Below are 27,696 nucleotides of genomic sequence, written 5' to 3'. Positions count from 1 at the left end.
GTTCACATAATTACAGTTCCGCCATACCTTGTTTATTGTCGCCCATGCCAGCCTCCGCTCCATCAATCCCCGAAAGTGATCTCGCTCACGTAGAACACTCAATAATACACTGCTGCAAGACACCTGTTTCAAAAGTCTCACACCTTTTATAGGGAGCTGGCATGTAGTTCTAGATAATGTAATGTAATGTCGATATTGATAGGCTAATATGATTTTGATATCAAGCCATATCAATGACGGATAATTTTATTGACAGTGATGATAACTCCACAATAATAAATAAAATATTGACTGTTGATTAAGTTACCTAAACATTCTCGATTGTAGTGAGAGTTACTGAACACCCGGTAGGACTAGAAAATTGATGCTAGGGACATCTGGTCCCAAAAGCTAAAACTTCTGCAATATGTGATAATTCAGTGAGTTGAGAACAGTTGGAATAAGGCGGCAGTTTCAACAGACGGTGGGGCTTAACTCGCGGCTCAGTACGTTACACTTTGTCAGATAGAAAACCTCTAACTGAAAATATATTGCTTTATTTATTACACATAAGGTACAGGTACTCGTAGCTCTACTCCTCCGACAACATTATAACAGTCAAAACTCACCCACACTCTCCATACCACATTATTATCAGTCCTTCTCCACAGGTAGGACATCATTTTCTCCTCACAAAGTCTAACCACAAACCTCCTTTTACATCCATCGGGAAACCAAATGGTTCTCTTATGAGTATGACAGGAGTTCTTGGAGTCGTTCGAATCTCGAAATGTGACACAACAGCTACAATTCCAGCCTTTATTTCTGCTTGGGCGAACTTGTATGCTGAAATAAAGAATTGAATATCAGTAACCCTTCACCTTACGTTTATGCAATCTTATTTACTACATATATATTGATCAATATCAATACTGCATATCGTTATTGCCCATGTAAAAATAGTTTGATATGATGTTTAATAAATGTTTGTAATTTGAAGGAGAGTGAAATTCAAGCATGTTATTCAATTTATTTTATTGAGTGAACATTGCCATCATCATCATCATCATCATCATCATCATAGGTTGTTCTGCCATCCGGACGGTACAATCATGGCTGTGACCTCCATATCTCTCGATCTTGTGCCCTTTTCTTCACTTCTGCATAATCTTCTTTTCTCTTTCTAATGCTGTCTAATAACTGCTATCTTCTCCTTCCCCTTCCTCGTTTTCTTTTTATCGTCACTTCAATTGCTACCCGTAGTAAAGTATTATGCCTTAGATTATGCCCTATCCAATTTTGCTTCCTTTTTCGGATTACTGTCAGCATGCTCCCCCACTTCTCCCACTCTCTTCAGAACTTCTTCATCTGATATTCCTTCTCCCCAGCTTACTCCTTCAATTCTTCTCCAAATTCACATCTGAAATGACTCTATTCTTCTCTGTTACTCCTTCCTTAATGTCCATGTTTATACTCCAGTCGTAACACCTTGCAAGTCTCTTCCTCAGATCTTTCTCTAGCGGGCCACAAAACAGGTTGGAAAAATTTTTTTTTAAAAAAAAAGGCAATTAGGCCTAGAAACCTTATGCCTGTTATAGAGTGAAGGCCTTCAGTCAAAATACTTCCAAGATACTTAAACTTATTCAGGGGCTGCCTGGCCGAGGCGGTAAAGGCGTGCTCCGTTCGCCCGAAAGGACGTGGGTTCGAATCCCCGTCAGGAAGTCGTAACATTTAAGAAACGAAATTTCTACTTCCGGAGGTGCATATGGCCGTGACGTTCACTCAGTCTACACCAAAAATGAGTACCAGGTTAATTACCGGGGCAAAGGCGGCCGGGCGTAGAGCTAACCACTCTACCCCATCACGTGCTGAGGTTAACAATGGTGGAAGCCTTTACCTTCCACTACTCCAAGGGCCTTCATGGCCTGTACGGAGGTGACTTTGCTTTGCTTTTTAAACTTATTCACATGTTCAATAATTTCTCCCCCTAACTTGATTGTCAAACTTTCACCTTCACCTAGTATTTTTCTTTTTGTTTATGCTCATTCTATACTCTTCACACTTTTTATTTAATTCCCTCAGCATTTTGCGCAGGTCCATCACATTTTCAGATATTACTGTCATATTATCAGCAAATCTTATACGTTCGATTCTCTTACTTCCAATGCTGACACCTCTTTTACCATCCAAACATTCAAAAATAATTTCCTCCAAGTAAATATTAAAAGAAGGTGGTGATAAGCATCAACCCTACCTAACACCTCTCCCCATTCTGATTTTTTCTGTTAATTCTCCTCTTATTCTCACTTTTGCTGTTCGGTTGTAATATAATTCCTTGATCATTCTTCTTTCTCTGCAATCCACTCCATGCTTTTACGTATCTTCAAGAGATTATCCCACTTCACTTTGTCAAATGCCTTCTGTAAGTCTACTAAAACTATGTATACTTTCCTATTCTCCATGTACCTTTCTCCAATGACTTTCAGTAAACTAACGGCATCCCTTGTGCCTACTCCATGCCTAAATTCATATTGTACTTCGTATGTAAATTCTTCTGTTTATTGCTCTTAATAGTATTTTATCTGCATGAGAAATTAAACTTTTTGTCCTGTGTTCTTCACATTTCTTACTATGTTTCCTTTCTTCTGTAGGTATTATTATATTTTCCAGAAAATCTTTTAGCTATTTCCCTTTTAAGTATATTTCTTGACAAAGTTTTAAAAACATATCCTTTCCTTACCCTTGCAGTACTTTGAGTAGTTCAAGTGGTATTTCATTTACACCAACTGTAGATGTAATTATCTAGACTCCGATACGTTCAGTGCAAGTTCTTAGGCACCTACGAAGAGCACGGATTCATCTAGAAAAAAATTTTTTGGTTGTGCGCGCTGCCAGTATTCATCTTCATCTGGTCGGAATGCCTCTCCTCACAGCTCTTCCTTGAGCGACCCAGACATGCCTCAATCACTAGCTGCTCATTATCCCCTGCGCATTAACGCTCGCACATTTAGCAACGTGGACGGTCCTAGTTTCCAACGTGTTCTTAATACCAGAGTCGATCTTCGAGTGAAATAAAAACTAACTCAGTTCACTAGAAGTCTCTACGTTTCAAATCTATATGCTCAAGTGTTAAGATCGGAAAATGAGTATTCTAGTCAGCAAAGAAGTGATTCGGTCATGAAGGTTAGCTTGGAGTTAACGAATTTGCTTGACTTAGGCAGCATGCTCACCCCAAGAGCTCGCTCTGATCGTCATCTAAATGCGATGACAGCTACATTAGACTGGTTTGAGAACCGTGTCAGAGGACATCGGCGGTAAGGAGGCAGCCACCCGGATGGTGCAGGATGAAAGGACGACGACCACCGTCACCATGCAGACCGCTAAGGGGCAGAGGCATAAGCAGGCGAACCGGACTCATTCCCCTTTGCTGTCAAGGAGATTAGAGCTGCGGGATCGCATGGAACTGCGACGCTCCCGAGCGACGTGACGGCTCGACACAGGTCATATTGCCCTGCTTTCCGAAGTGGACGCAGATGCCTAAGGCACCGAGCCAGAAGCGATCGCCACCTGCACGGACCATTCAGAAAAAGGGCCCACCAACGGGGCGTAACCAGGACGGTGCCCCGGACCAAGGACGGATAAGGACGCCCTCTGGCGTACCAAGGCTGCTACTCAGGCTTACCCGCCTGCCAGCCCCTCTTTCGCTATGTAGACGTCTATATGTGCCCTATAGCATAGCGACCACACCATGACGCCTGCACACGTTGCGGACACCTTCTGGGAAGGAGAAGACGGCAACAGCGATTCTGCCCACGCCCTCGCGGTCCCCAGCCCGGAAGAAGGGGTGCTACCAGGACTAGGCCCCCTCCCCTGCCGATAAGCCACAGTCATAAAGGAAACGACGCTGACCTAACACAACGAGGAAGAAGACGCCGGTCCACCAAGAGAGGGACACCCAGCCACAACCCACGACTGCACCTAGGGAGGCAGTCGAAAGAAAAGCCGACCAGAAGAGGACCTCAACAACAAGATGCGGTATTCAGTGAGACCTATACGTCCCTCTCAACAGCTCCTGCAGGATTTCCGCTTTATGAGGTAGGGCCACCGACAGAGCAGCTGTGGCCTCCAGGTACGCTGCAGTCACTGTTCTACTGAAAACCACCACACTCCCTTCACGGCACCTAAGGAGGCACCAATCTGCGCCAAATACGCGGTGGGCCATTCGGCCCCTCATCTCAATTGTCTGGTTTATAGAACCATAAGCTCGGGCAGAGAGGCAGGTGGCCCGTGACCGTGTGCCTGCCACCTTCTGCAGGCCCCCGACTCGACGGGCGTGGCCGCATTCTCCGAGATTGGAGTCTAGGTACAAGAGGCCCAAAGGAAACGAGGTTGTGCAGCAGGTCCTAGGATTTGTAACGGCATGGCTTGGCAACTGGCAAGATCCACGCCAGCCACTGCCTGGAAGGGCTGATCCTCCAAATAACTGCACCGGCTTGGAATCGGCTGTCGACATGTTCATGACACCTGTTCCTAACTAACAATATATTCTCTCAATTTTCCCAGCCCACATCCTGGCATGTGATATCTATAATTCGTCCAGTTTTAAATGTAGCCTTTTATTTCTGCCTACGTGCTTTCTCTGACACTTACTACCCGCTTACACCACTATCATACCTCTACACCTTATCTGGCCTGGTAGAATGCTGAGCATGGAGACAGACAGACACTTTTTACAGTATCACTTATTCCCAATCCTCCCTGCTGGTTCTTTATCTTCTTAGAAGGCGATGTAGATTTTACTGTTCGCGAAGCGGGGGAACGGCATTCGCCCCCCTTCCACAGAAAGTAAAACACGAAATCTTCCCATTCCAGTTACGGATGGAATTCCGACAGGTGGTATCTCCAGCGGTTCACTGCCCTCGTCCATAAATCATGACGGGTACTGTTAAAGAGACCGATAATTTGGTGGTCCGAAGGACGTTCCCTCTCACCCAGTTTTTTGGTGGATCGCGGGCAGGTCCAGATCGAGGCCCTCTCCTCCAAAATCGCTCACTAACCTGACCGATGGGCTCCTCCATGAGCCTGTGAGGTTAGGTTATGACTGTTATTTTAAGTTAGGTCTGACTTCATGACCATTGTGACGTCACAATGACGTCAGAAGTCATGACCTTTCTGACATCTGCACCAATCAAAATTGCTCATTCAGCAAAATTCAAATAGCGAGCCTTGTCCGTCAATCACTGTTACCCGTACTACTCTTGGTGGTCGTTTCTCCTCCGTCCGACTCGTTGGCTGAATGGTCAGCGTACTGGTCTTCAGGTCAGAGGGTCCCGGGTTCGATTCTCGACCTGGTCGGGGATTTTAACCTTCATTGGTTAATTCCAGTAGCCCGGGGCTGAGTGTTTGTGCTGTCCCCAACATCCCTGCAACTCACACACCACACATAGCACTATCCTCCACCCCAATAACACGCAGTTACCTACACATGACAGATGCCGCCCAGCCTCATCGGAGGGTCTGCCTTACAAGGGCCAGAAATAGCCACACGAAATTATTATTATTATTATTATTATTATTATTATTGTTGTTGTTGTTGTTGTTGTTGTACCGGGCGGTACACCTCTACGACGCAAGTTCAAATCTTGCGCCAATTGAAACTCCTCTACAGGAGAAGCTCTGAACTTTAAAAAAGGAATCAACTCTACTGGTTATCAGAAGATGTCACTGTGTGTTTTTGATTTGCTTTTGTTTTTCATTGATCAAGAAGTGTGGACATTCTCTAACAGATGTCTCTACCAAAAACTATGATAAAGAACTCTGGTGTAAAGGAATGAACCTTCTTGGAGAAATGTTGTATTCATAAGTTTTGTCTTTACTAAATTTTGTTCTGTGGTTTGTGGGTTGGCAATATTAATCCTTTCCTTCCGCCTGTTTTGAATTTAGCCAATCAGTAATTTCTGTAATTAATTTTCCTCCAATCATAGCTTTCTTCTTCGAATTTCCATGTGTAACTCTTAGTCAACCAATAAAAATTGAGTGGGTGGGTCTACTCATTCCTGAAAGGTCTCGAATTTTCCACGAGGGTATAAAACTGCTGATTTTCTTGTCTCCGGGCCACTCCTATAACATCTATCTCAGTGTGTGAATATGTATCAGGGAGCGGGAAGCGCCTCTTTCTTCAAGCAGCAGCTCTTTATCAAGGTAATGGCCCTTTAACATCTTTATTTCTTGCTAGCTCAGCAGCTTAACTCTCGGGGAAGGTTCGAAACCTTTAATATGTAAACTATTAAACATGTAAACCCTTTTCCTGATAAACTTCAGTTTTCTTGAACTTTAATTCGGGGATAGAGAGCGCTTTACCCTCTCGAGCTCCCCTTCATTTGAAATTGAGGTGACTACGTTTTCGTGACCGTTTTTTCTCTTCCTTAATGTATTAAAGTTTCTCATACGAGTCACCTCCCTAGATTGGGATTAGCCCCTATATTATCGGCCTAGCGCCACATAGGTTTTAACGAGCTTTTGTGTAGGAGTGCAAATTCTTGCCTCCATCCACCTCTGTGTTTGGACCATTTAATTAACCTTTAATTTGCTATTCTGGCCTCCTAGGTTCGGTACCAGTTACCCCTGTTTATTCATAAGTATGCCTTAAGGGGCAGTCAAGTGTAAAGTTCGTTTATGGCCTTCTGATAGGCTTGAACTATTGAGAGCGGGTCAGCTCTTTCTGGTATTTTGAAAGGTGCCTCTAGGAGGCTTGACATTACTAAGCAGGAGCAAGAGCTCCATGTAATTAAGGGTTTTCTGCCCTTTGGTATTTTGTGATTGTGAGCTGAAAGCTCAAGGATTGATGAATGTGGGCTGGTAGCCCAGAATTTGTAAAGACCCCTTAACTGGTACTTTCTTTGTAAAGTTGCATTGTACCTGATTTTCTTTGTTTCACCTAGTGGAAAATGTTAATTGTTAAAATTTGTTATCAGATGAAAATATAACCTTTATTTAAATTTTAAAATGCATCTTTCGGACTTGTAGTTAGACCCATTCCAGCCCGCACCTTCTTTCACCTCTGCTGGTCCACGGGTAACCCCGTAACAATTATTATTATTATTATTATTATTATTATTATTATTATTATTGTTATTTCTCCTCCGATTTCCTCGTCCGTACCTACGATATTCCTTTCGGACTCATGACATCGTCGCTGTTGCTTAAAATACTGTGAGCTCTTATAGAATTCAACTTAATATCGTATATCAAGAATGTGGAGTTTTTGTCATACTCAGTATTTTGATTGCAAGCAACAGAGCTGATAGGATATTTTAACAAATGAAAATGAATTCATTTTCATTTTACATTGTCCCAAGTGCACATTACGTAATTTCTTCCTTAATTTCTGCAAACGATAATATGAATACAAGCCTTTCTCGACGCAATATAGTCTTTAATAAGCAAGGTTCCGACGTACAGGACTTGATTAAATTTGCATTACGAGACATCAAAGCGAAACAATTGACCTACCATGCCCTATAAAATAAACAAAGCGCAACCGGAGCAGTGACATCTTAACATGCGAATATTACCACATTCATTCGTCCCTCTTGAAATTCCAAACACTTGTTATATAATAGGATATATATGCAGGTGGTTGGCGTATATGACTTTCTAGAGTCTCTGTGGCAGGTTAATTTGAATTACTCAGGCGAGCTCATTTCTGAATCTCCTGGCTGATATGTTCTAGAGGAGAGCATTGTTGTTCAACTCCTGTTTCAGGTACAACTGACAATTCTCCTCGTGAGAATTTTTCCAAAGTAAAGTTCAAAGTCACCTAATAAGGTATAAGATCCGATGACACATTGGCTAAGCTATACTAATGAGTGTGTCTAAGGGGGTACAAATAAAAGTCCAAGGGCGTAGTTCAAATTTTGAAAAAGGTAGAAAACTTAGTCACTCGCAAGAAAATTTACGAAAAGAACGAGGGTACCGACTCGTGCGTGCTTACATTTTACAATTTCGTATCTGGGAATATATTTCCAAGTCCGAAGACTCCCTAGATTACATTTGAAAGGGAACTCTACTCTACATTTTAAAGAAAAACTGGACGGCCTAAAATTTACATGCTAACAGGGATGGTGGAAACTTCGCTAACTTCAAAAGCAGTTAGATTTCATTTAGATAAAAATTCTGCCATACCTTTTAATTATCGCCTTTTCATGCTGAACCTCAGGTTTCTCCTCTCCCGTGGAAGATCTCCTCTGATGCAGCACTCTTAACGTTCCATCATAGTCATACCCTGCGCTCACGGGGCACACATCTTATAAAGGGGGATTGGCAGTTTGTCCGAGAATAATGATGTCATTTACCCTTTGACTGGATAATCAGAGCTTGAGAAGGAAAATTATAATTAGCGGAAAATATACAGAACAGTAATATCAACATCAAGAAAATCAAATAAACAACTGAGGGCTACTAGGTACCCAATCTTAAAACACTCATATTTTCAATGATCAACCATAGTCTTTCACCTCAAGATATCGTTAGAAACTCAATGCCGGAGACATGGCGTCCCAAAAGGTATAACGTCTCATACATGAGATAATTCTTTCACAGTTAAAGAAATGACAGCACAGTCGTAGATTGGTGGCAATTTAATCGCGATAAATTATTATTATTATTATGTCCGACTCGTTGGCTGAATGTTCAGTGTACTGGCCTTCGGCTCAGAGGGTCACGGGTTCGATTCCCGGCCGGGTCGGGGAATTTAACCTTCATTGGTTAATTCCAGTGGCTCGGTGGCTGGATGTTTGTGCTGTCCCCAACATCCCTGCTACATACATACCACACATAACACTATCCTCCACCACAATAACGCTGTTACCAACACATGGCAGATACCGTCCACCCTCATCGGAGTGTCTGCCTCACCCTGCTAGAAATAGCCACATGAAATTATTATTATTATTATTATTATTATTATTATTATTATTATTATTATTATTATTATTATTATTATTATTATTATTATTATTATTATTATTATTATTATTATTATTATTATTATTATTGCCATTTGCTTTATGTCGCACCGACACAGATAGGTCTCATAGCGACGAAGGGATAGGAAATGCCTAGGAATGGAAAAGAAGCGACCGTGGCCTTAATTAAGTTACAGCCCCAGCATTTGCCTGGTGTGAAAATGGGAAACCACGGAAAAGTATCTTCAGGGCTGCCGACAGTGGAGTTCGAATCCACTATCTCCCGGATGCGAGCTCACAGCTGCGTGCTCCTAACCGCACGGCCAACTCGCCGTTTATTATTATTATTATTATTATTATTATTATTATTATTATTATTATTATTATTATTATTATTATTCCGAGGTATCTGTGGAACAGCAGAGGTGAAAGAAGGTGCTGGGATGAATAGGTCTCAACTTACGAAATTAAAGTTAATTTAAAATTTAACAAAGGTTATATTTTCTTTTCAAGATCAAGAAATAACAAGTATGACAGATACTCAGTAGCATATCAACAAATTAAGAATGTACAATTGCAATTTGTTAATGGATTTGGGCTTCGAGCCCCCAGACACGCAATCCTTGAGCAATGAGCCCAACTTTACATATGAACAACGTTCAACAAAGGGGCAGAAAACCCCAACCATGCCAAGGAGCACTAGCTCCCAATTACCCAGTAAAGCCTGCTCGAGGCACACAGAAACCAAATTTAAGAAAGAGCAACCCGCTTTCAAAGTTCAAGCCAATTCAAAGGCCACACCAAACTCAACCTTCAAGCTGCCCTCCAGGCACACAAGAACAGGGGTAAAAATACCCAACCTACTGAGGCCTATTCAGTAAAGAAACAGGACAATTACATGCCCCCAAAATACCAACTTGAGTGGAGGCGTAACTTGCACTCCTAATACACTTTTTAAAACCTATTTGGCACTAGGCCGCTTATGCAAGGGCTAATCCCATACTACGGAGGTGACACGATAGGAAAACTTTATTACATTACAAAGAGAAGGGAAACTGTTATGAAAACGTAATCACCTCAAAACAATATGAGTGGGAGCTCGAGTGTGTTAGGCACTCTCTATCCCAATTTGTAGTTAAGGAGACAGAATTTATACCAAGTGTCTTTTACATTTTAAAGGAAAGTTACATGATAAAAGTTTCGAACCTGCCCCGAGGGTTAAACTGCTGAGCTAGCGAGCAAAGAAGTTATTAAAAGGCCATTACCTGATGCCTGATGGATGAACTGCTGCCCGAAGAAAGAGGCGCCTCCCGCCCCCTGCTACATAATCACACTAGGATAGATGTCACTGAAGTGATCCGGAGACCAGAAAATCAGCAGTTTAAATACCCTCGTGGAACATTCGAGACCTTTCAAGAATGAGAACCCACACCCCCCTCAATTTTATTGGCTAGGATCAAGCAACATATCCATATCGGAGAAGACATACGTTATTGGTCAAAAATTAATTAGAGAAATTCGGGATTGGCTACATTCAAAACAAGCGGAAAGAGAAGGGTTATACTGCCAACCCAAAAAATGACTGAAAGAAATTTAACAAAGAACAAACTTATGACTACAAAATTTCTTCAAAATAGGTTACTTCACTTCGCACTAGGGTGCACAATTGTAGTTCTTAAGCAGTGCCATCTAGAAGATAATGTTCACACTTCCTACTACAGAGCAAACAAATATAAATCGAAAAAGACACTGTTCAGAACTCTTCAAAATTTACAATAGCGACATCTTCTGAGAAACTTTAGAATTAACATGGTTGTTAAAGTTCAGGCTTCCTCCAGTAGAGGAGTTTCAACTGGCGCAATGTTTGAATTAGTGGTGCGGAGGTGTACCGCCCGGTACAATTATTATTATTGTTATTATTATTATTATTATTATTATTATTATTATTATTATTATTATTATTATTATTATTATTATTATTATTATTATTATTATTATCTCCAGTTTATTGTAATTTCAGTGTTCCCGACTTTCTTTCTCCATTCGTTTCTGTTAATTGCCAGTTCGGTTCATTTGTCTGTCAAGATTTACATCGCTCCTAGACATCTGGAAAGTACATCATGTAATTGGCCCCGTTCCGCATAGACTATATTCTCTTCTTGAGAGTTGCTAGTTTAAGCGGAGTCATGACTGGAATATTGCGATTTTTTGGCAAAAAATAGAATTTTAACCTTAGAATCCCCCTCCTCCAAATTCTTCTTCTTTCAAATCCCGTTTATCAGTTTTGCCCTATCGCCATTTTAATGCTCTAAATTTCGGATTTAGAGGGAAATGGTCCAGCGTATATTGAGCAAGCATACGCCCCTTTATCACGCTGTTAGACATTATTGGCTTCAAGGTAATTTGGACTACCATTTCAATAATCTCCCTGGAATATGTTTACCTTGTAGTAGGCCTTAGTTGTGCATAAGAGGAGACAGAAGTCTGAGAGAGTAACTTACCGTCCAGAGCTGTTTAAATTCAAGTATTTTTCTTAAAAATTTCAATTACATTTTTCTAGCTAAAAATATTTTCAGCTCCTTGCCATATAACAAATGCTCCTTGCGACAGAGTTCTTATCAGATTCACCTGAAATTTGATTATCAGTTGAATATTACCTGCATATTTTTGCAAACTCGAGTTTTGCGTATTGTATGAATAACGAACAACACTGAAAAATTCATAACTCCTATATTTTATACCCGACTGCAAAACCCAGAATTTTTACTAAGTATACGAGTACTTTTGTGACAATTCTGGCAAATTCTAGCCCAAAATAATTATAACTGTGCCGCAACGAGCATTTTCATTTCAACATATACAAATAATATTTTTAATAACTTCACAACATATTAACAAATCAATTCCAAATTCTGTGTGGTGCTATATATTATTAATATGTTCTTGTGTTTTATATTTGGGTTAGCCTCTGTTGTTTAGTGGTTAGCGTGGCACTTGCCACCCCCGGAGACCCGGGTTTCCGATTCCCGGCTCTGCCACGAAATTTGAAATGTGGTTCGAGGGCTGGAACGGGGTTCACTCAGCCTCGGGAGGTTAACTGAGTAGAGGTGCGTTCGATTCCCTCATCAGCAATCCTCGAAGTAGTTTTTCCCTTGTTTCCAACTTCTCCTCCTGGCAAATGCCGGGATGGTATTAAATTTAAGGCCACGGCCGCTTCCTTCCCTCTTCCTTCCCTGTTCCTTCCAATATTCCCATCCCTCCATAAGGCCCCTTTTCAGCATAGCAGGCGAGGCCGTCTGGGAAAGGTACTGGCCCTCCTCGTCAGTTGTATCCCCGACCCAAAGTCTTTCGCTCCAGGACATTACCCTTGAAGCGGTAGAGGTGGTATCCCTCGCTGAGTCTATTGAAAAACCATCCCTGGAGGGTAAATAGATTAAGAAAAATAGAAAGTTTTTAATTTGGTTGTGATTAATGGTAAATTGTACAAGTTCCTAATTTCAATCGCAACTCTCCTTAATCATTTGAATTAATAAAATAGAAATTCAGTAAACTGTGTCTTAATATAAGAGCTCACTCAATTTATACAGTTTTACCATCAGGCACAGGACTCATAGAAGAACTCGAAGTGTATTTCTTTTGGTTACATTTACTCACCAAAGCACTGGCGTGGTCCCTCACCAAATGGCAGGAATGTATAAGGTTTAATACTATCCTTACGCTCCGCAGAGAAGCGTTCCGGATCGAATTTCTCAGGCTCTGGGAAGTTATTCGGATCCATATGAAGTGCTAATGTTGAAATGACGGCAGTTACTCCTTCATCCATGATAAAAGTTTTACCGTTGGGAAGTGGTAGCTCACAGGGCCTTGTACATGTCCTTAGTAACACAGCAAAAGGAGGATATTTTCGCAGGGTCTCTGAAAAGGGAATAACAAAATCAGTAATGATATAAAATCATTATGGCGGGTGAGTCCGCTGCGTCTGACCTTTTCTGCTTCTAGGCATCCCAACGAACGTCACTGGTGGTGTGATGGTTGAATCTCCTTTGCCGTACACTAAGCAACAATCACCGTTCCTAAAACAGGTACTCGACAGGTATTTACACAATGCAGCAAACTGTCATGCAGTTATGTAAAATGTACGTGCCAATTATAAGCTCTTAGTAGAGTATGAAATGAACGCTAAATGCGATAGCAATACCGGTACCGATAGGAAACGTGTGCAGGTGTGAAGCGGAAGTAGTTGTTCATCTAGTACACTTTCTAGGAAACTGCTGGCTGGAATCGGCGTGGTGTCGTAGGTTAAGTGGGGTGCTGCTAATCAAATGCGTTTGGTAGATGCGTTCGAACCCTACATGGGCATGATAATTTTATTCACATATAGTATTTCGAGAATTATCCACAAAGCCAATGTATGCGAATACCCTCATATCGTGGGTTATTTATTTATTTATTTATTTATTTATTTATTTATTTATTTATTTATTTATTTATTTATTTATTTATTTATTTATTTATTTATTTATTTACATAGCGAAGGAATGACCAACACTGCTAAGCTACACCAAATGTCAGGCTAGTACACATTAAACATGCATTTTGTATGCTATTGATCGAATGTGGCACGAATGGCCTTGCATTTGATCCTCAAAGCTTAAAATGTGAATTAAACTATTTAGTGCTAGACGGATTCGAACCCACTTACCAATGGCACATGCGTCAGCACATCCGTGGTTAGTCCATTACATCACGGTGACTGTTGTTTCCAGGTGATCAGAAAGCGTCCACGGTGTAAAACTACTTCCCGCTTCACAAAATCGCCCACGCCTTCTATCAGTATGCCTTTGCTTTTAGCGTTAATTTTATATCCAACCGAAAGCGTATAATTGGCGCGTAATTTTCACATAACCGTATGACAGTTTGATGTATTGTGTAAATACCTGACCCATATATGTTTTTGCAAAAGTATTGCTATTACGACGCAGTAAGTGCAGTAAGTTTGGTTTGCGGCGAAGGAAAATCGACCAATACAACACTGACGTTCGTTGGCATGCCTAACAACAGAAAAATCAGGCGCAGCGGACTATAAGCATTTTGAAAGTCGTATACATAGAGTTTTCAATCAGTAATTCTCAACATTGTGGTATTAACACGTTCGTGCCGATGACGACACATATGCGTCATGACTACACTTTCACTCAGTGCCGATGACGACACACGTGTGTCACACTCCGCGCCAAATATTAAAGCTCGTATTTCCGCCAATATGTATGTAAACAAACAGACCTCTTATCTGTGCATTGTTATGGTGTTATTAAACATATGCGCCATCCGGGCATCAGATCAATTGTTAGTTACAATCCCTGTAGCCAATACAAGTCGGCATACGTTTCTGCGATGTCAAGGGAGAACAGTGAAGTTTCAGGACCTTGTCTCCGGAAGAAACCCCGTCTTAGCGGGATAAACAGGCGATGATGATAGTCTAGAAGCGCTCCTGAACGCCAGTGACAGTGACAGCATTGATAGTGACGATAGTGATGACAGTGTGAAAAGTGACTGTAGCCATCTGAGTTAGAATCTTTATCATGGATGTGTGTGTCGAGTGTCTACTCCCAATTCTCACATTACAGAAGATAAGGAAGACGTAAGCAATATCTCATCTCCAAATCTCCCGCCGAATAACATGGGAAATATTTCAGGGATCATTTCTTGGAGTTGAGATTCGTCCTCAATGAAACAAATAATCTTTATTGGTCGACCGGGAGTGAAGGTCCACTGACAAGTGACGCGAAACCCATTGATTATTTTCGCTTGCTTGCAGATTACAACTTGCTGAATAACAGTGTAACTGAATGTAACGCATTTGCAGAAGAGTTATTTTTGCGAGGAAATGTCGCTGAAATCTATTACGCTGCTTTGACTAGTTACATTGTACAGCTTATGGAGTAGGCCTATACATTGTTCACACAGCAATAATAAGATTCTACTGCACAATATCTTTGTGTGAGGTGTTCAAAAACTTATTTTCTGCTGTAAAGAAGTTCTACGTTCGAACAAAACATTATTTTCCTCGTTTCACTTCATTACCAGCTATGACGCACACGCTGCGTCAGCGGCACTACCGATGAGTTTTTCGCCTTCGGTGCCGTTTAACGCAGCGTGTGCGTCACGGCTCGTATGCACATAAATAATATTGAAATAATTAAAATAATAATCTAAAATGCATAAGGACACGGAAATGAAGTCCTTTAAGCAAAACAAGTATTACGGTACCACGGTAATGGTTGCCGATATCCGAGCGGCCGCGAACGTGTTAAAATATTTATACAGTTTGCAAAGGCTACAAGTGAGGTTGTGCGTATGAGTTGAGATTTGAATTTCGAAACGAATACGTAAAATATTTTCGCCTGCTTAACGTACAATATTTCATTTTATATTTATATTTATGTTTTTTTTTTTTTTTTTTTTTTTTTTTTTTTTTTTTTTTTTTTTTTTTTTTTTTCGAACTGAAACGTGTTATTGTTTCCCCAACGTTCCGTACAGTTTACCTAACTTTTGAATACATTGCAAGGTGACTGAAATATCCGTACTCGATCCAAGGTAACCAGTCTTCCAGGCGCTAAACAACTACGAGAGTAGTTATTGTACTTGGCCTCAAACAGCCTTCTCTGTCTCTCTCAGGCTCACTTAAGCCCTACGGAGGCTCATGAAAAGTCTGGAACGTGTGTGTTGCTTGCCAGGTAGTTGGGGATTGCCGGTACTATTACATAGTGAGGGTTCGTCCTGCATGTTCATGTAGTGATGGTGATGGTGATTATTGTTTTAAGAGGAAGTACAACTGGACAAACATCCTCTATGTAACACTCATCAGAGAGAAAAAGGAATCCGACACTTCGAAAAATGAAGGTATAGACCAAAGAAAGGCAAGGGCTACGAATGGCGTGGAAATGAAAGACTCCCTAGATCTCGAGTGCTCTAATACCGTCGGAGTCGAAAAAGAACAAGAGTTGACCAAGGGAGGCCGGACAGGATAGGTGTAAGCGAAGAGCCCAGCACAAGTAAGTGGAAGCAATGCCACGACTCAGCTAAGGGCCCCGTGGTTGTCAACACACGCTCCCAAGTTGAGAGGCCTGGGGCCCTTTTAGTCGCCTCTTACGACAGGCAGGGGATACCGTGGGTGTTATTTGACCGCCCCGCCCACGGGGAGATTCATGTAGTGATCTGCATATTGCAATGTATGCCCGTAATATTAAAAGAAGCGTTTTGACAGTTACGGCTGGAGGGAGGAGCATTGGATGGTGTTGCCACATTCCAGCATTACTTTCTCCTTCCCCTCGTTGTACGTAACTCAGTCGTGAGAGTTTTGGGAGCTCCAAGCAACTCAAGCCTGCCAGCAGGCTCATTTCCATGACAATCGTAGTGGGTCCGCCCACGTTTCCATGGAAACCTTACCCCTTACTCCATTCTCCCCACCCAGGCAGGCAATAAACGAACCTCCCTTTAAGAACCGTCAGACCGCATCTTTCATTATTACGACTGTATATAAAATGGGCATACAAGAATTGCTCATGTTTTATCCTTCCTCTTAATTCATATTTGTTGGCTGTTTTTAACTTCGACAGCTTCTCGGATTCTCCTTTCCGAGATTCCAGAGATTACCTGCTAGGATTTTAATTCTGCCAAATGAAATGCCGTGTCTTGTTTCGCAGGAAAGCTTGGCTACACCTAAAATATCTGTGTCTTGGTTTTTGCTGTGACATTGAAGTTCCATTTAACAGAACTAAAATTTTAGCAGCTATTCCCTGGAATCTTGAAAGGAAAATCTGAGAGGGTATCGAAATTAAGAATCTCCCGAACAGTATGAATTTAGAGAAAGGATATAAAATCAGCAATTCTTGAATAACCACTATACATAGATTAAAATATGCAGATCATAACCTGAACATACAGGACGAACCCTCGTTACGTAGTAGCAGCGGCAATCCCCAGCTACCTGGCAAGTAACACACACGTTCCAGATTTTTCATGACCCTCCGCGGGCCTTACGTCCGCTAGAGAGACAAGACTATTTAAGGCTAAGCACAACATATATCAAATTTGAACTCTGTAACCACAACATAATAAAAAAATACTAATTGTGCAACATTGTAAAAAGTTAAATAAATTTATTAGGCAAGAGGTCAAGAATCCCCTCCCTCCTACTCCTTCACCGTTCAAATCTCACCCCCTTCAACATACACTTCCGCAACTCCCATCAAGCCGATTCTCCTGGCCAGAGAGAGGGTGGTACCTTGTAGGTGGCCCACCCTCCCCTTCGCGGAGGGGAATGAAAACTTTCGCTAAGCTAATCTAACTACCTCGTAGCTGATTAGCTTCCTGAGAGACTGATTACCTCGGATCGAGTACGGGTATTTAAGTCGTCACTACAAGGAATATTGCAATATATTCTAAACTGTACAAAGTGTACAGGAAGCAACAAGCCGGTTCAGCCCGGAATAAGAACTAAATAACTACACAGTCCGTCGAAGCTTCACATCCAATATTTCATTTTATACCCTGTTGAACTTCTATATTTTGACATAGAGTGCGTGTGTAGTTTTAGAACCGCACTCCACCTAGTGAGGATTTCAAGACATGGAAGTTTTAAAATTCTAATAATTTCTAGAGACCACTTCTGTGGTGTAGCGGTTAGTGTAATAACCACCATCACGGAGGCCCGGGTTAGATACCCGGCCCTGCCACGGAATTAGAAAAGTGGCATGAGGACTGGAATGGGGTCTACTCAGCCTCGGGAGATAAATGAGTACAGCGGGATTTTATTCCCAACCTCATCCATCCTTGAAGCGATTTTCCGTTGTTTCCCACTTCTTTTCCGGGTAAATGCCGGGATGGTACGAAATTTAAGGCCACGGCCGCTTCCTTCCCTCTTCTTTGCCTATTCGTTTCAAATTTCCTCAACCCTCAGAAGGCTCCTGTTCAGCATAGCAGGTGAGGCCACCTAGGAAATGTACTGGTCCTCCTCCCCTTTGTATCTCCGATGAAATATCTCGTGCTCCAGTACACCAACCCTCGACGGTACACCGATTGAATAAAAAATACACAATTCTAGACACTTTGTGCAACGACAGTGTAATGTCTCATTGTAAAGGGCAAGGGCCAATGTACCTAGAAACAAGAATCTGATTTCGATATGACGTCGTCGGGTGACGTCACAGCGCCACCATTTTGAGGTACGGAAATCACCGTTCCGCGCGTCTAACAATTATTGTAACTCTAGACTCCGGTCTGGTGCACGTCGTGTGAGGTGCCGTTTAGTTTGTCTCAGTGAATACTCTGGGAACATTTGAGAAATTCTCGGTATAAAGAATTGCCAAATGTATATTTATTTAGCAAAATGTCAGGACATCTGGACAACAAATGGTTTCATAATTATTCGAAACGGATTCCAGATGATAGAACAGCTTATCAAATAGTCCAAATCGCCGATTCCGGACGCCAAAAGGTGCTGCCCAGGTGGTGGAAAATTATTTGTAACTCGTGAATAGTGAAAGGGATTTTACACACGAATAGGTTAGAAAGCAAACGTCTTTGAAAAAGGCGCAATTGTAATCTAGTCGTACCGAGTTCGATAGCTGCAGTCGCTTAAGTGCGGCCAGTGTCCAGTATTCGGGAGATAGTGGGTTCGATCCCCACTGTCGGCAGCCCTGAAGATGGTTTTCCATGGTTTCCCATTTTCACACCAGACAAATGCTGGGACTGTACCTTAATTAAGGCCACGTCCGCTTCCTTCCCACTCCTAGCCCCTTCCTGTCAGATCGCCGCCATTAGACCTATCTGCGTCGGTGCAAGGTAAAGCAACTTGCAAAAATAATCTAGCCGCTCTACAGGTATGTAGGTGAGCTGCAGAAATTCTACGGGCTATGATAGTTAAGTTTCGCTAATATTTATGCAAATCTCACCGCAGAACCGTTGAGCGGGTAGTCGACACTTGCGCCTTGGTTAAACATGGTTACATTCTGAGCCAGGGTTGGTCAACTTAACTTGCAGGCGGGCCTAATGACAGATTTTTAAGCGAACAGCGAGTCACATTATTCTCCCCTCCCCCTCATCCTTCAATCTATATAAATAAAATTGTAGGGGGTCCGCTGTCTGTAATTTCTTTTGTTTTGCCAATTTTTCAGATATTTATCCGTTTTAGGTCAACTCAAGACCGAATCGGTGGTTTTTACGTTTCGTGTCTGTTTGTCTGTTTGTCTGTCTGTTTGTCTGTTCCACCATCACGTCGAAAAGGCTGGATAGATCTCAACCAAACTTCATATTTAAAGTATACTCATCCCGGGGAAGGTTTCGATATGCATATCATTTTAAAATCTTTGAATAGACGGGGGTTTTATAGGAAAACCAGAATGTTTTTTCCACTATCACGTCGAAAAGGCTGGATAGATCTAAACCAAACTTCATATTTCGAGTATACTCATCCCGGGGAAGGTTTCGATATATATATCATTTTAAAATCTTTGAATACACGGGGGATTTATAGGAAAACCTGAATGGTTTTTCCACCATCACGTCGAAACGGCTGGATATATCACAACCAAACTTCATATTTAGAGTACACACATCCCGGGGAAGGTTTAGATATGCATATCATTTTAAAATCTTTCAATACACGGGGGTTTATAGGAAAACCATCTGGTTTTCCTCCATTTTCTCTTATACTATTGATTTTCTGTAAACTTAGTTTACCGTACGTGAAACGTCTCTTCATTATAAACAACTTTCGTTATGTTCATAATTTACCTTACTCTTCACATGACGGAGAAATTTACAATTTTCCGCTGGTAGCATGCTCTCCATTGAGTGACCGACAGACCGACAACGAACCTACAGGTTACCATGGCAACGTCTCTGACTGCATGCCAGCAGGGAAGTAACGTATTGCCATTTTCCTCATCATGCTTTTAAATTCGTGGTTGTTCCTTGGGTAGAAGGCAAGAGAGGCGTCAATCGGCCTACCTGCGGGATATTGGCGGAATATCGTTGGATGTTATAACCGCCCTCGAATAGATTAAGTAATAACACCATTAGTCATCTTCTTATTATTTGTTTACCTAAGAATCACTGGACCTAAATTTCTCCTCTGTTACCGCTTTATTATATCCATAACTCACACTAGCATAATTTATTGAGGGGCATTTGATTTTCCAATACATTCACTTGGCATTTACATATTTGTCGTTATCCGGCTGTCCTCAGTTATAATCCATTTTCTATTACTTTCAACATTCTTAACTGTATTATTTTCTTCCTTAATTACGCCGTATGTACGCGAGTGCTACAAACTACTGGATGTATTTCCACCAAGACTCATATTTAGAATACACCTGTCTTTGATAGGTTTTAGGGCAAATATTGTTTCTAAATCCCTGAACTGACTGGGGGTTTATATGAAACAGAAACAGTGATTTTGCACTTCCACAAAATATACACAACCAAACTTAATGGAAATCTACCTACCTTGGTAGAAATTAATTTCTAAACCTTTTTTCTCATGTGCATCATTTCGATACGAGGATTAATAAGGGAGATATCATTAACGGACCGTTTTTCTGTACAAGTCCCATCGGACTTAACTCACGAGCGGGTGCGTGTAAAGCGTATTCCTTACAACTTTAAAACTACTGAAGACATTCGAACCAAAATTTATATTTAGCATCCACCTGTCCAAAGGTAGGTTTTAAACGTAAATAACATTTCATGTTCCGGAATGGACTGGCGGTTTATAGGGTACCGAAATGGTGATATTACTCTTCCACAATATATACAGAACAAGACCAACCTGATTGGAAATCGACCAAACGTAATGGAATTCCACCTCTAAACCTTTTTTTCATGTGCATTTTTTCGTCAGGAGGATTAATAAGGGAGATATCATGAATGGTCACTTTTGCGGGTTAAGTCCAGCGGACATAGCCCAAAAGGTGTTTTACATGGAGCAGATGTCCGACTCGTTGGCTGAATGGTCAGCGTACTGGCCTTCGGTTCAGAGGGTCCCTGGTTCGATTCCCGGCCGGGTCGGGGATTTTAACCTTCATTGGTTAATTCCAATGGCCCGGGGGCTGGGTGTTTGTGCTGTCCCCAACATCCCTGCAACTCACACACCACACACAACACTAACCTCCACCACAATAACACGCAGTTACCTATCCACGGCAGATGCCGCCCACCCTCATCGGAGGGTCTGCCTTACAAGGGCTGCACTCGGCTAGACATAGCCACACGAAATTATTATTATTATGGAGCAGATTCCTTATCTATATTCTAACCGGCACCACCCTCTAGGACTCCGTTTACATCCTAGTGGTGATGAGGTTAATAACCTTACCCACCAGCTGAGGTAAAAAAAGAGAGAGAAAGAGAGAGGGAGAGAGAGAGAGGGAGAGAGAGAGAGAGAGAGAGAGAGAGACTGGTGTGAAGGTTGCTATTGTGTCCGCCCCAAATGGGTAGATTAAGCGAACACAAGAGAGAACAAGGGCCAAAGTGAAACAACAAGTCACAGTACATCAAAAAATTCAAGGATAAAACCAACACCAGCCAACAACATGATACTAAAATTACCCAAAAGGAAGAAAATAGAGACACTTACCCAAAACGTGGAGGAAAAGCGGCTTAAGGCCCGTGGACATCCAAACAAAGAAACAGTTGCAGCGCTGCACCAAACGTGGTAAATGAAAACCAACTTTTAAATGATATGAAAGACAACTTTAATAGAAACTAAAATGAGAGGTAACAATTCAAAAAGATAATATCTGGAGGACACCCAAGTTCATCATTAAAAGAGAAGATCAAAGTCAGATAATAACTTGAACCAGGTGTTAAAGAATGTAAATACTCGTTTAACAGTAATTAGATTAACTTGCAAGACTTAATATGTTTAGTTAATAAATAGCCAACAAGGCAGCTTCAAATAAGAAAATGTAGACTTCATTTAACAAATAATAAAGGAACTAATCCGTAAATATCAACAAGGAAAAACAACAGTGACCTCCATACCTCAAACAAGATAAGTAAAATATTGATTTAAATGTGATCGATCACGCGTTAAAAAGAAAAAACAAATACCATACTTAGTAAACAATCAGTAGTTCCCTGACCTTTAGGCCGGTTGCCTTTTAACTTTACCACAATTCATTCCAATTTCTACCAAGGGCAATTTCCAAGGTCACACGAAAATAAAGGTAGAAGCTACACATTTCGCCCGGACAAGGTACGAGGCGAAACAACAAAGAGGTTGGCCGAAATTAATCACTTTATATGAAAGAAAAGCCAACGATACCAGGCAACAAAATATTTCATCCAAGAAAAACACACGAACCAACAACAATCCCCATTAAAAACCAAACTGCCCACAACAATTATCCAAACACACGTTGCCATAGTAACGGACAAGGGAAGCACAGTCTACAAATAAGAAGGAAAACCAACGGTTTTAAATTAAAAAATAAAATTTCACAGAAATCCCAGAAACGACGCAATAAAACAAAGCAAGGAGAAATAAATCCCAGAAGGCAAGGAACCCGAAGGAAAGCTAACCCCGCTACCTTGGAAACAGCGCCTTGGTTCACACCTTAAGGTACAATCAAAGTGCAAAAAAAAAACTTTTACTTAATTTTAAGATAAACACGCTAATTTCTTTCACCGTGCGAACTGCATTCTAAAATGATTAATTGCCGAACCGTTTCCTATGGTTCACAGACGCACACGATATCCAGCACAAATTTCGAAGAGGAAGTCTTAATCCAAATTATCATTATTATTATTATTACAGTTATCTTGAAGTACGCCGAAACACATTAATCTTCTTGCTTCCCCAGAATTACTTTAATCCAAAACAGTTACATACCTTTGAGTCCAGAAAAATTGAGAAGTTCAAACCTGGCCATTGTTATTGAAGAGCGGCAACCACGAGGCCGTGAACTAAGGTTGTTCACCAAGGATCCTGGAGAATTATCGTAGCAAAAACATAGTCCAATGAAACAGTAGGAGGCCAGCAACTAATGGAATAAGGGATAATCCCTCTTAAGTTGGATTTCACGGGGGTTTCAGCACAACCACCCGCCGCATAGCGGAACACACACATTCACGTCCATCCATGGCGGCTACAGGACGCCGACTCACTCGGAAGTAGTCGCTAGCAGTCAACAGTAGACTCGCGTCACACCACTCGCGCACGCGCAGTAGGCGCCGACACAATACTCAGAACAGGAGCGCACGGCATCCTGTCCTCAAAAAAGTACATTGGCAAACGCCGATTGACTCATAATTTCCAGATGGCGGCGCACACACGCCAGTTCGAAAAGGATATGGGGGGAGTCTCAAACTACTTAATACTGTCTCAATATAAATCAAATCGTAACGACTGTGTGCCTCTACATTGACTATTTTGGCGAAATTTTCGTACAGCTTTCCGTTTAAGGGGTAATAATGATCATCTCCATAATTTTTGGTTTAGTTTCCTGAAAGTCCTCATTTTTACCCGCCTCGCCCAAAGTCCAGATTGCGGCATAATCTGCCAGAAGAAAAAGAAGATAATTGAAATTTGACAAAATTATACGTTTTATCCTGTAACGAACGGAAAACACCCTTGATCATTAAATTTTACACTTTTTATCCCCGAAGAATATCGAAATATACAGGCAATTTTAATGATGGCGCAGACCTTCGGAAATTCCTATCACATAACGGATTGCATAATCTGCGTTCAATTTGGAATGATCTACAACCTTGGTCTTATTACTTCTTGCCGTATCTGTATCCATTTTACGTTTGATTTTTCTCTATTAATCGATGTTAAGTCAATTTGGAATTTTCATATGCATAATTCATACTTTCAATTACTTATATGAAATACAGAATCATCATACTCTTCACGAAAATTGGCCCACCCAGTAGGCATATATGAGCCAAATGATATGTATGTAGCTGTCACATAATTATCCGAAAAGTAATGTAATGTGAGATAATCTTACAAAACCTTTATCCTGTTCCACGTTTCTAACTCAATCTGACCCAAGAATAGATGACATACCATAGGACCAGCCATTTAGGCCACTAAATCCGGCGTGTCCTATGGTATAATCCTTTGTCGATATGTCGTACGTTTAGTAGCAGTTAATCTGTAAATGAAGGTCTTCAATATTGTAAACACGCATATACTTTCGTATGTCGATCTATATATATTCACTGATGTCGATTTTTAGCGATCGAGAAACGGTGGGTCTGATATTGTAATCAGTACTCCCCACACCGACTTTGACTGGCAGTAGGAAAGGGTTCCTTCTCCAACTCCTGTGTAACTGTCATTAGTAAGGAAGGCCTACAATTGTAATGAATAGTTCCCTTCTCGATTTGACTTGCAGAAGGCAAGTGAGCATGCAGTTTTCTTTAAAACTCCCCTACCCGATTGTGTTTGGCAGTAGGCAAGGGTGCCCGCCCTTATAAAGAAATGTCTTAATCTAAAATGTGACTGGCATTAAGCATAGTGGCCTGCTATTTTGATGGAAACTCACCAACTTGGTGTGACTGGCAGTAAGCTCGCTGGCAGTAGGAAAATGGGCCTGGCATTATAATGATAATTGCACAACTCAATTTCGATTGATGGTAGGATAATTGCCTACCATTATAATAGAAACTCCTCAACTGTAATCTGTCTGGAAGTAGGAAAGGGGAACTGCCACTTTTACGGAAACTCCCCAAATCGATTCTGTCAGCGTAGTAGGCAATGGGGCCTGCAATTATAATGTAAACTTCCCAACTCGATTGTGAATGCCAGTAGGCAAGTGAGCCTGCCGTTATATCACAAATCCGTAACAAACACTTTACATTGGAAACAACGTACGGGGACCTCCCCATGCTCTTTCTGGGATAACGCTAAGAGACATGAAATTTTAAAACAATCTTATTTACTGCATGTACACTATTTACTTCGATATTCAAATACAATGTAGAATACCGTAGCGAAGCACGGGTACATTCGCTATTAACAAATAAATACATCCACACACACCAAGCAATCTCTCACACAGCTATTCGGTAATACAAACTGAGAAAAGTAAATAATACTCTAACTTTGAATAAACTTGTACATTAAGGAAAGGTCTGGGCTTTTGCTTGAAGTACAGTTTTGAAATGTCTGGAGAGAGATTTTACACAGCCACCCCCACAATGAAATGTAGCTGTTCATCACTGATCCGGGACCGTTATTTTCTTTTTTCCTTTCGTAATCTGTTTACACTCCAGGATCGGATTTTCCTTCGGACTCAGCGAGGAATCCCACCTCTACCACCTCGAGGGTAGTGTCCTGGATCGCGAGACTTTGGGTCGGGGATACAACTGGTAAGGAGGACCAGTACCACGCCCAGGTGGCCTCACCTGCTATGCTGAGGCGGGGCCTTATGGACGGATGGGAAGAGTGTAAGGGACAGACAAGGAAGAGGGAAGGAATCGGCACTGGCGTTAAGTTAGGTACCATCCCGAAATTTGTCTGGAGGAGAAGTGGAAACCCCGGAAAACCACTTCGAGGATGGCTGAGGTGGGAATTGAGAACCCCTCTACTCAACTGACCTCCCGAGGCTGAGTCGTACCATTTTCAAATTTCGTGGTAGAGCCGGGAATCGAAGCAGGGCCTCCGGGGATGGCACGCAGACCACTACACCACAGAGACCGTAATTTTAATTTTATAAACATTTTTGAAAATATTTGTTCACAAAAGTAAGTATTCGTAAACGCACATTAGTATATTCTCCCGAAATTTTAGAAAGCAACTAATTGCCCTGCAAACTTTAATGACATTTAACTCCGTGAACTGTTTCTTAATTGGGAACAACATTGAAGTTCAAATAATTCGACCTGCAATTACAATTACAACAAAGTTCTTATTAACTAGGTTTTTTCGGTACCTACGAAAAACATGAACTGATACTTAACTGCATTATAAAAACTTGGCCAGGGGGCCACATAAAGTGACTTCGCAGGCCCGAGTCCGGCACGCGGGCCGTATGCTCTAACCTACAAGTGGCTAAAAATCCTTTACCCACGTCATGAATACGGAACAGATCACCCTGCTGATGATGAAAATAATCCGGTGCGCCCATCGGAGCTTCCGTGACCCTATGAGGCAATTAGAACAGTGACATTACACGGCTGTGAAACCTGGACATTAAACAAGATAAAAGATCAAACATGTGGAAGTATTTGAAATGTGGTGCTATCGAATAATATTTAAAATTTCTTGGACTGAAAAAGTGTCGGACCGCCTCTGTGGTGTAGTGGTTAGTGTGATTAGCTGCCACCCCCGAGGCCCGGGTTCGATTCCCGGCTCTGCCACGAAATTTGAAAAGTAGTACGAGGTCTAGAACGGGGTGCACTCAGCCTCTGGAGGTCATCTGAGGAGAGGTGGGTTCGATTTCCACCTCAGCCATCCTGGAAGTAGTTTCCCGTGGTTTTCAACTTCTCCTCCAGGTAAATGCCGGGATGGTACCTAAATTAAGGCAACGGCCGCTTCCTTCCCTGTTCCTTTGGCTGTACCTTCCAATCTTTCCATACCCCCCCCCCCGCAAGGCCCTTGTTCAGTATAGCAGGTGAGGGTGCCTGGGCGATGTACTGGTCATCCTCCCCAGTTGTATCCCCCGACCCAGAGTCTGAAGCTCCAGAACACTGCCCTTGAGGCGATAGAGGTGGGATTCCTAGCTGAGTCCGAGGGAAAAACCGACCCTGGAGGGTAAACTGATAAAGGAGGAGAAGAAGAAAAGTGTCGAACATTAAAGACCCTGATAAAGTAGCCTCCGCCTCTGTGGTGTAGTGGTTAGTGTGATTAGCTGCCACCCCCGGAGGCCCGGGTTCGATTCCCGGCTCTGCCACGAAATTTGAAAAGTGGTACGAGGGCTGCAACGGGGTCCACTCAACCTCGGGAGGTCAACTGAGTAGAGGTGGGTTCGATTCCCACCTCAGCCATCCTGGAAGTGGTTTTCCGTGGTTTCCCAATTCTCCACCAGGCAAATGTCGGGATGGTATCTAACTTCAGGCCACGGCCGCTTCCTTCCCATTTCCTTGTCTATCCCTTCCAATCTTCCCATCCCCAACAAGGCCCCTGTTCAGCATAGCAGGTGAGGCCGCCTGGGCGAGGTACTGGTCATCCTCCCCAGTTGTATCCCCCGACCCAGAGTCTTAAGCTCCAGGACACTGACCTTGAGGCGGTAGAGGTGGGATCCCTCGCTGAGTCCGAGGGAAAAACCGACCCTGGAGGGTAAACAGATTACGATACGATAAAGTTAAGCAAAAAGATCGTATAAATTCATATAAATAATTATTACGTCTATTAATATTATTACTATTATTATTATTATTATTATTATTATTATTATTATTATTATTATTATTATTATTGTTGTTGTTGTTGTTGTTGTTGTTTTTGTCGGTACGACGTACAGCAAATTGTAATAACAAAATCAAAGAGAGACGACGGGAGAGGAAAGGGCAAGGAGTTAGAAGGAAGCGGCCATAGCCTTAATTAAGGTACAGCCCCAGCATATGCCCGGTATGAAAATGATAAAACATGTAAAATCATCTTCAGGGTTGCCGACAGTCGGGTTTGAACAGACTATCTCTCGAATGCAAGCCGCGCGACCCTAACCGCAGGGACAACTCGCTCCGTAAATTCATATAAAAATGGAAATCAGACTTTTTCAAAAAGCAT

The 27,696-nt window shown here is 41.8% G+C and overlaps 1 protein-coding gene across 1 annotated transcript in view; it reads right to left on the bottom strand.

The window, feature by feature from the left end:
- Positions 1–586: 586 nt before the first annotated feature.
- The window catches only part of LOC136876007 (cytochrome P450 6k1), a 100,986-nt gene continuing 73,876 nt past the window's right edge, over positions 587–27,696 (bottom strand). The window contains exons 8-9 of the mRNA XM_068228302.1: positions 12,600–12,860; positions 587–825 (exon numbers count right to left, since the gene is read on the bottom strand). Coding sequence (XP_068084403.1) covers positions 659–825; positions 12,600–12,860 — 428 coding nt within the window. The 3' untranslated portion in view covers positions 587–658. The remainder of the gene's footprint in view (positions 826–12,599; positions 12,861–27,696) is intronic.

Source organism: Anabrus simplex, chromosome 6, assembly GCF_040414725.1.
Source record: "Anabrus simplex isolate iqAnaSimp1 chromosome 6, ASM4041472v1, whole genome shotgun sequence".
Lineage (NCBI taxonomy): Eukaryota > Metazoa > Arthropoda > Insecta > Orthoptera > Tettigoniidae > Anabrus > Anabrus simplex.
This window is presented reverse-complemented; position numbering and strand designations above follow the sequence as displayed.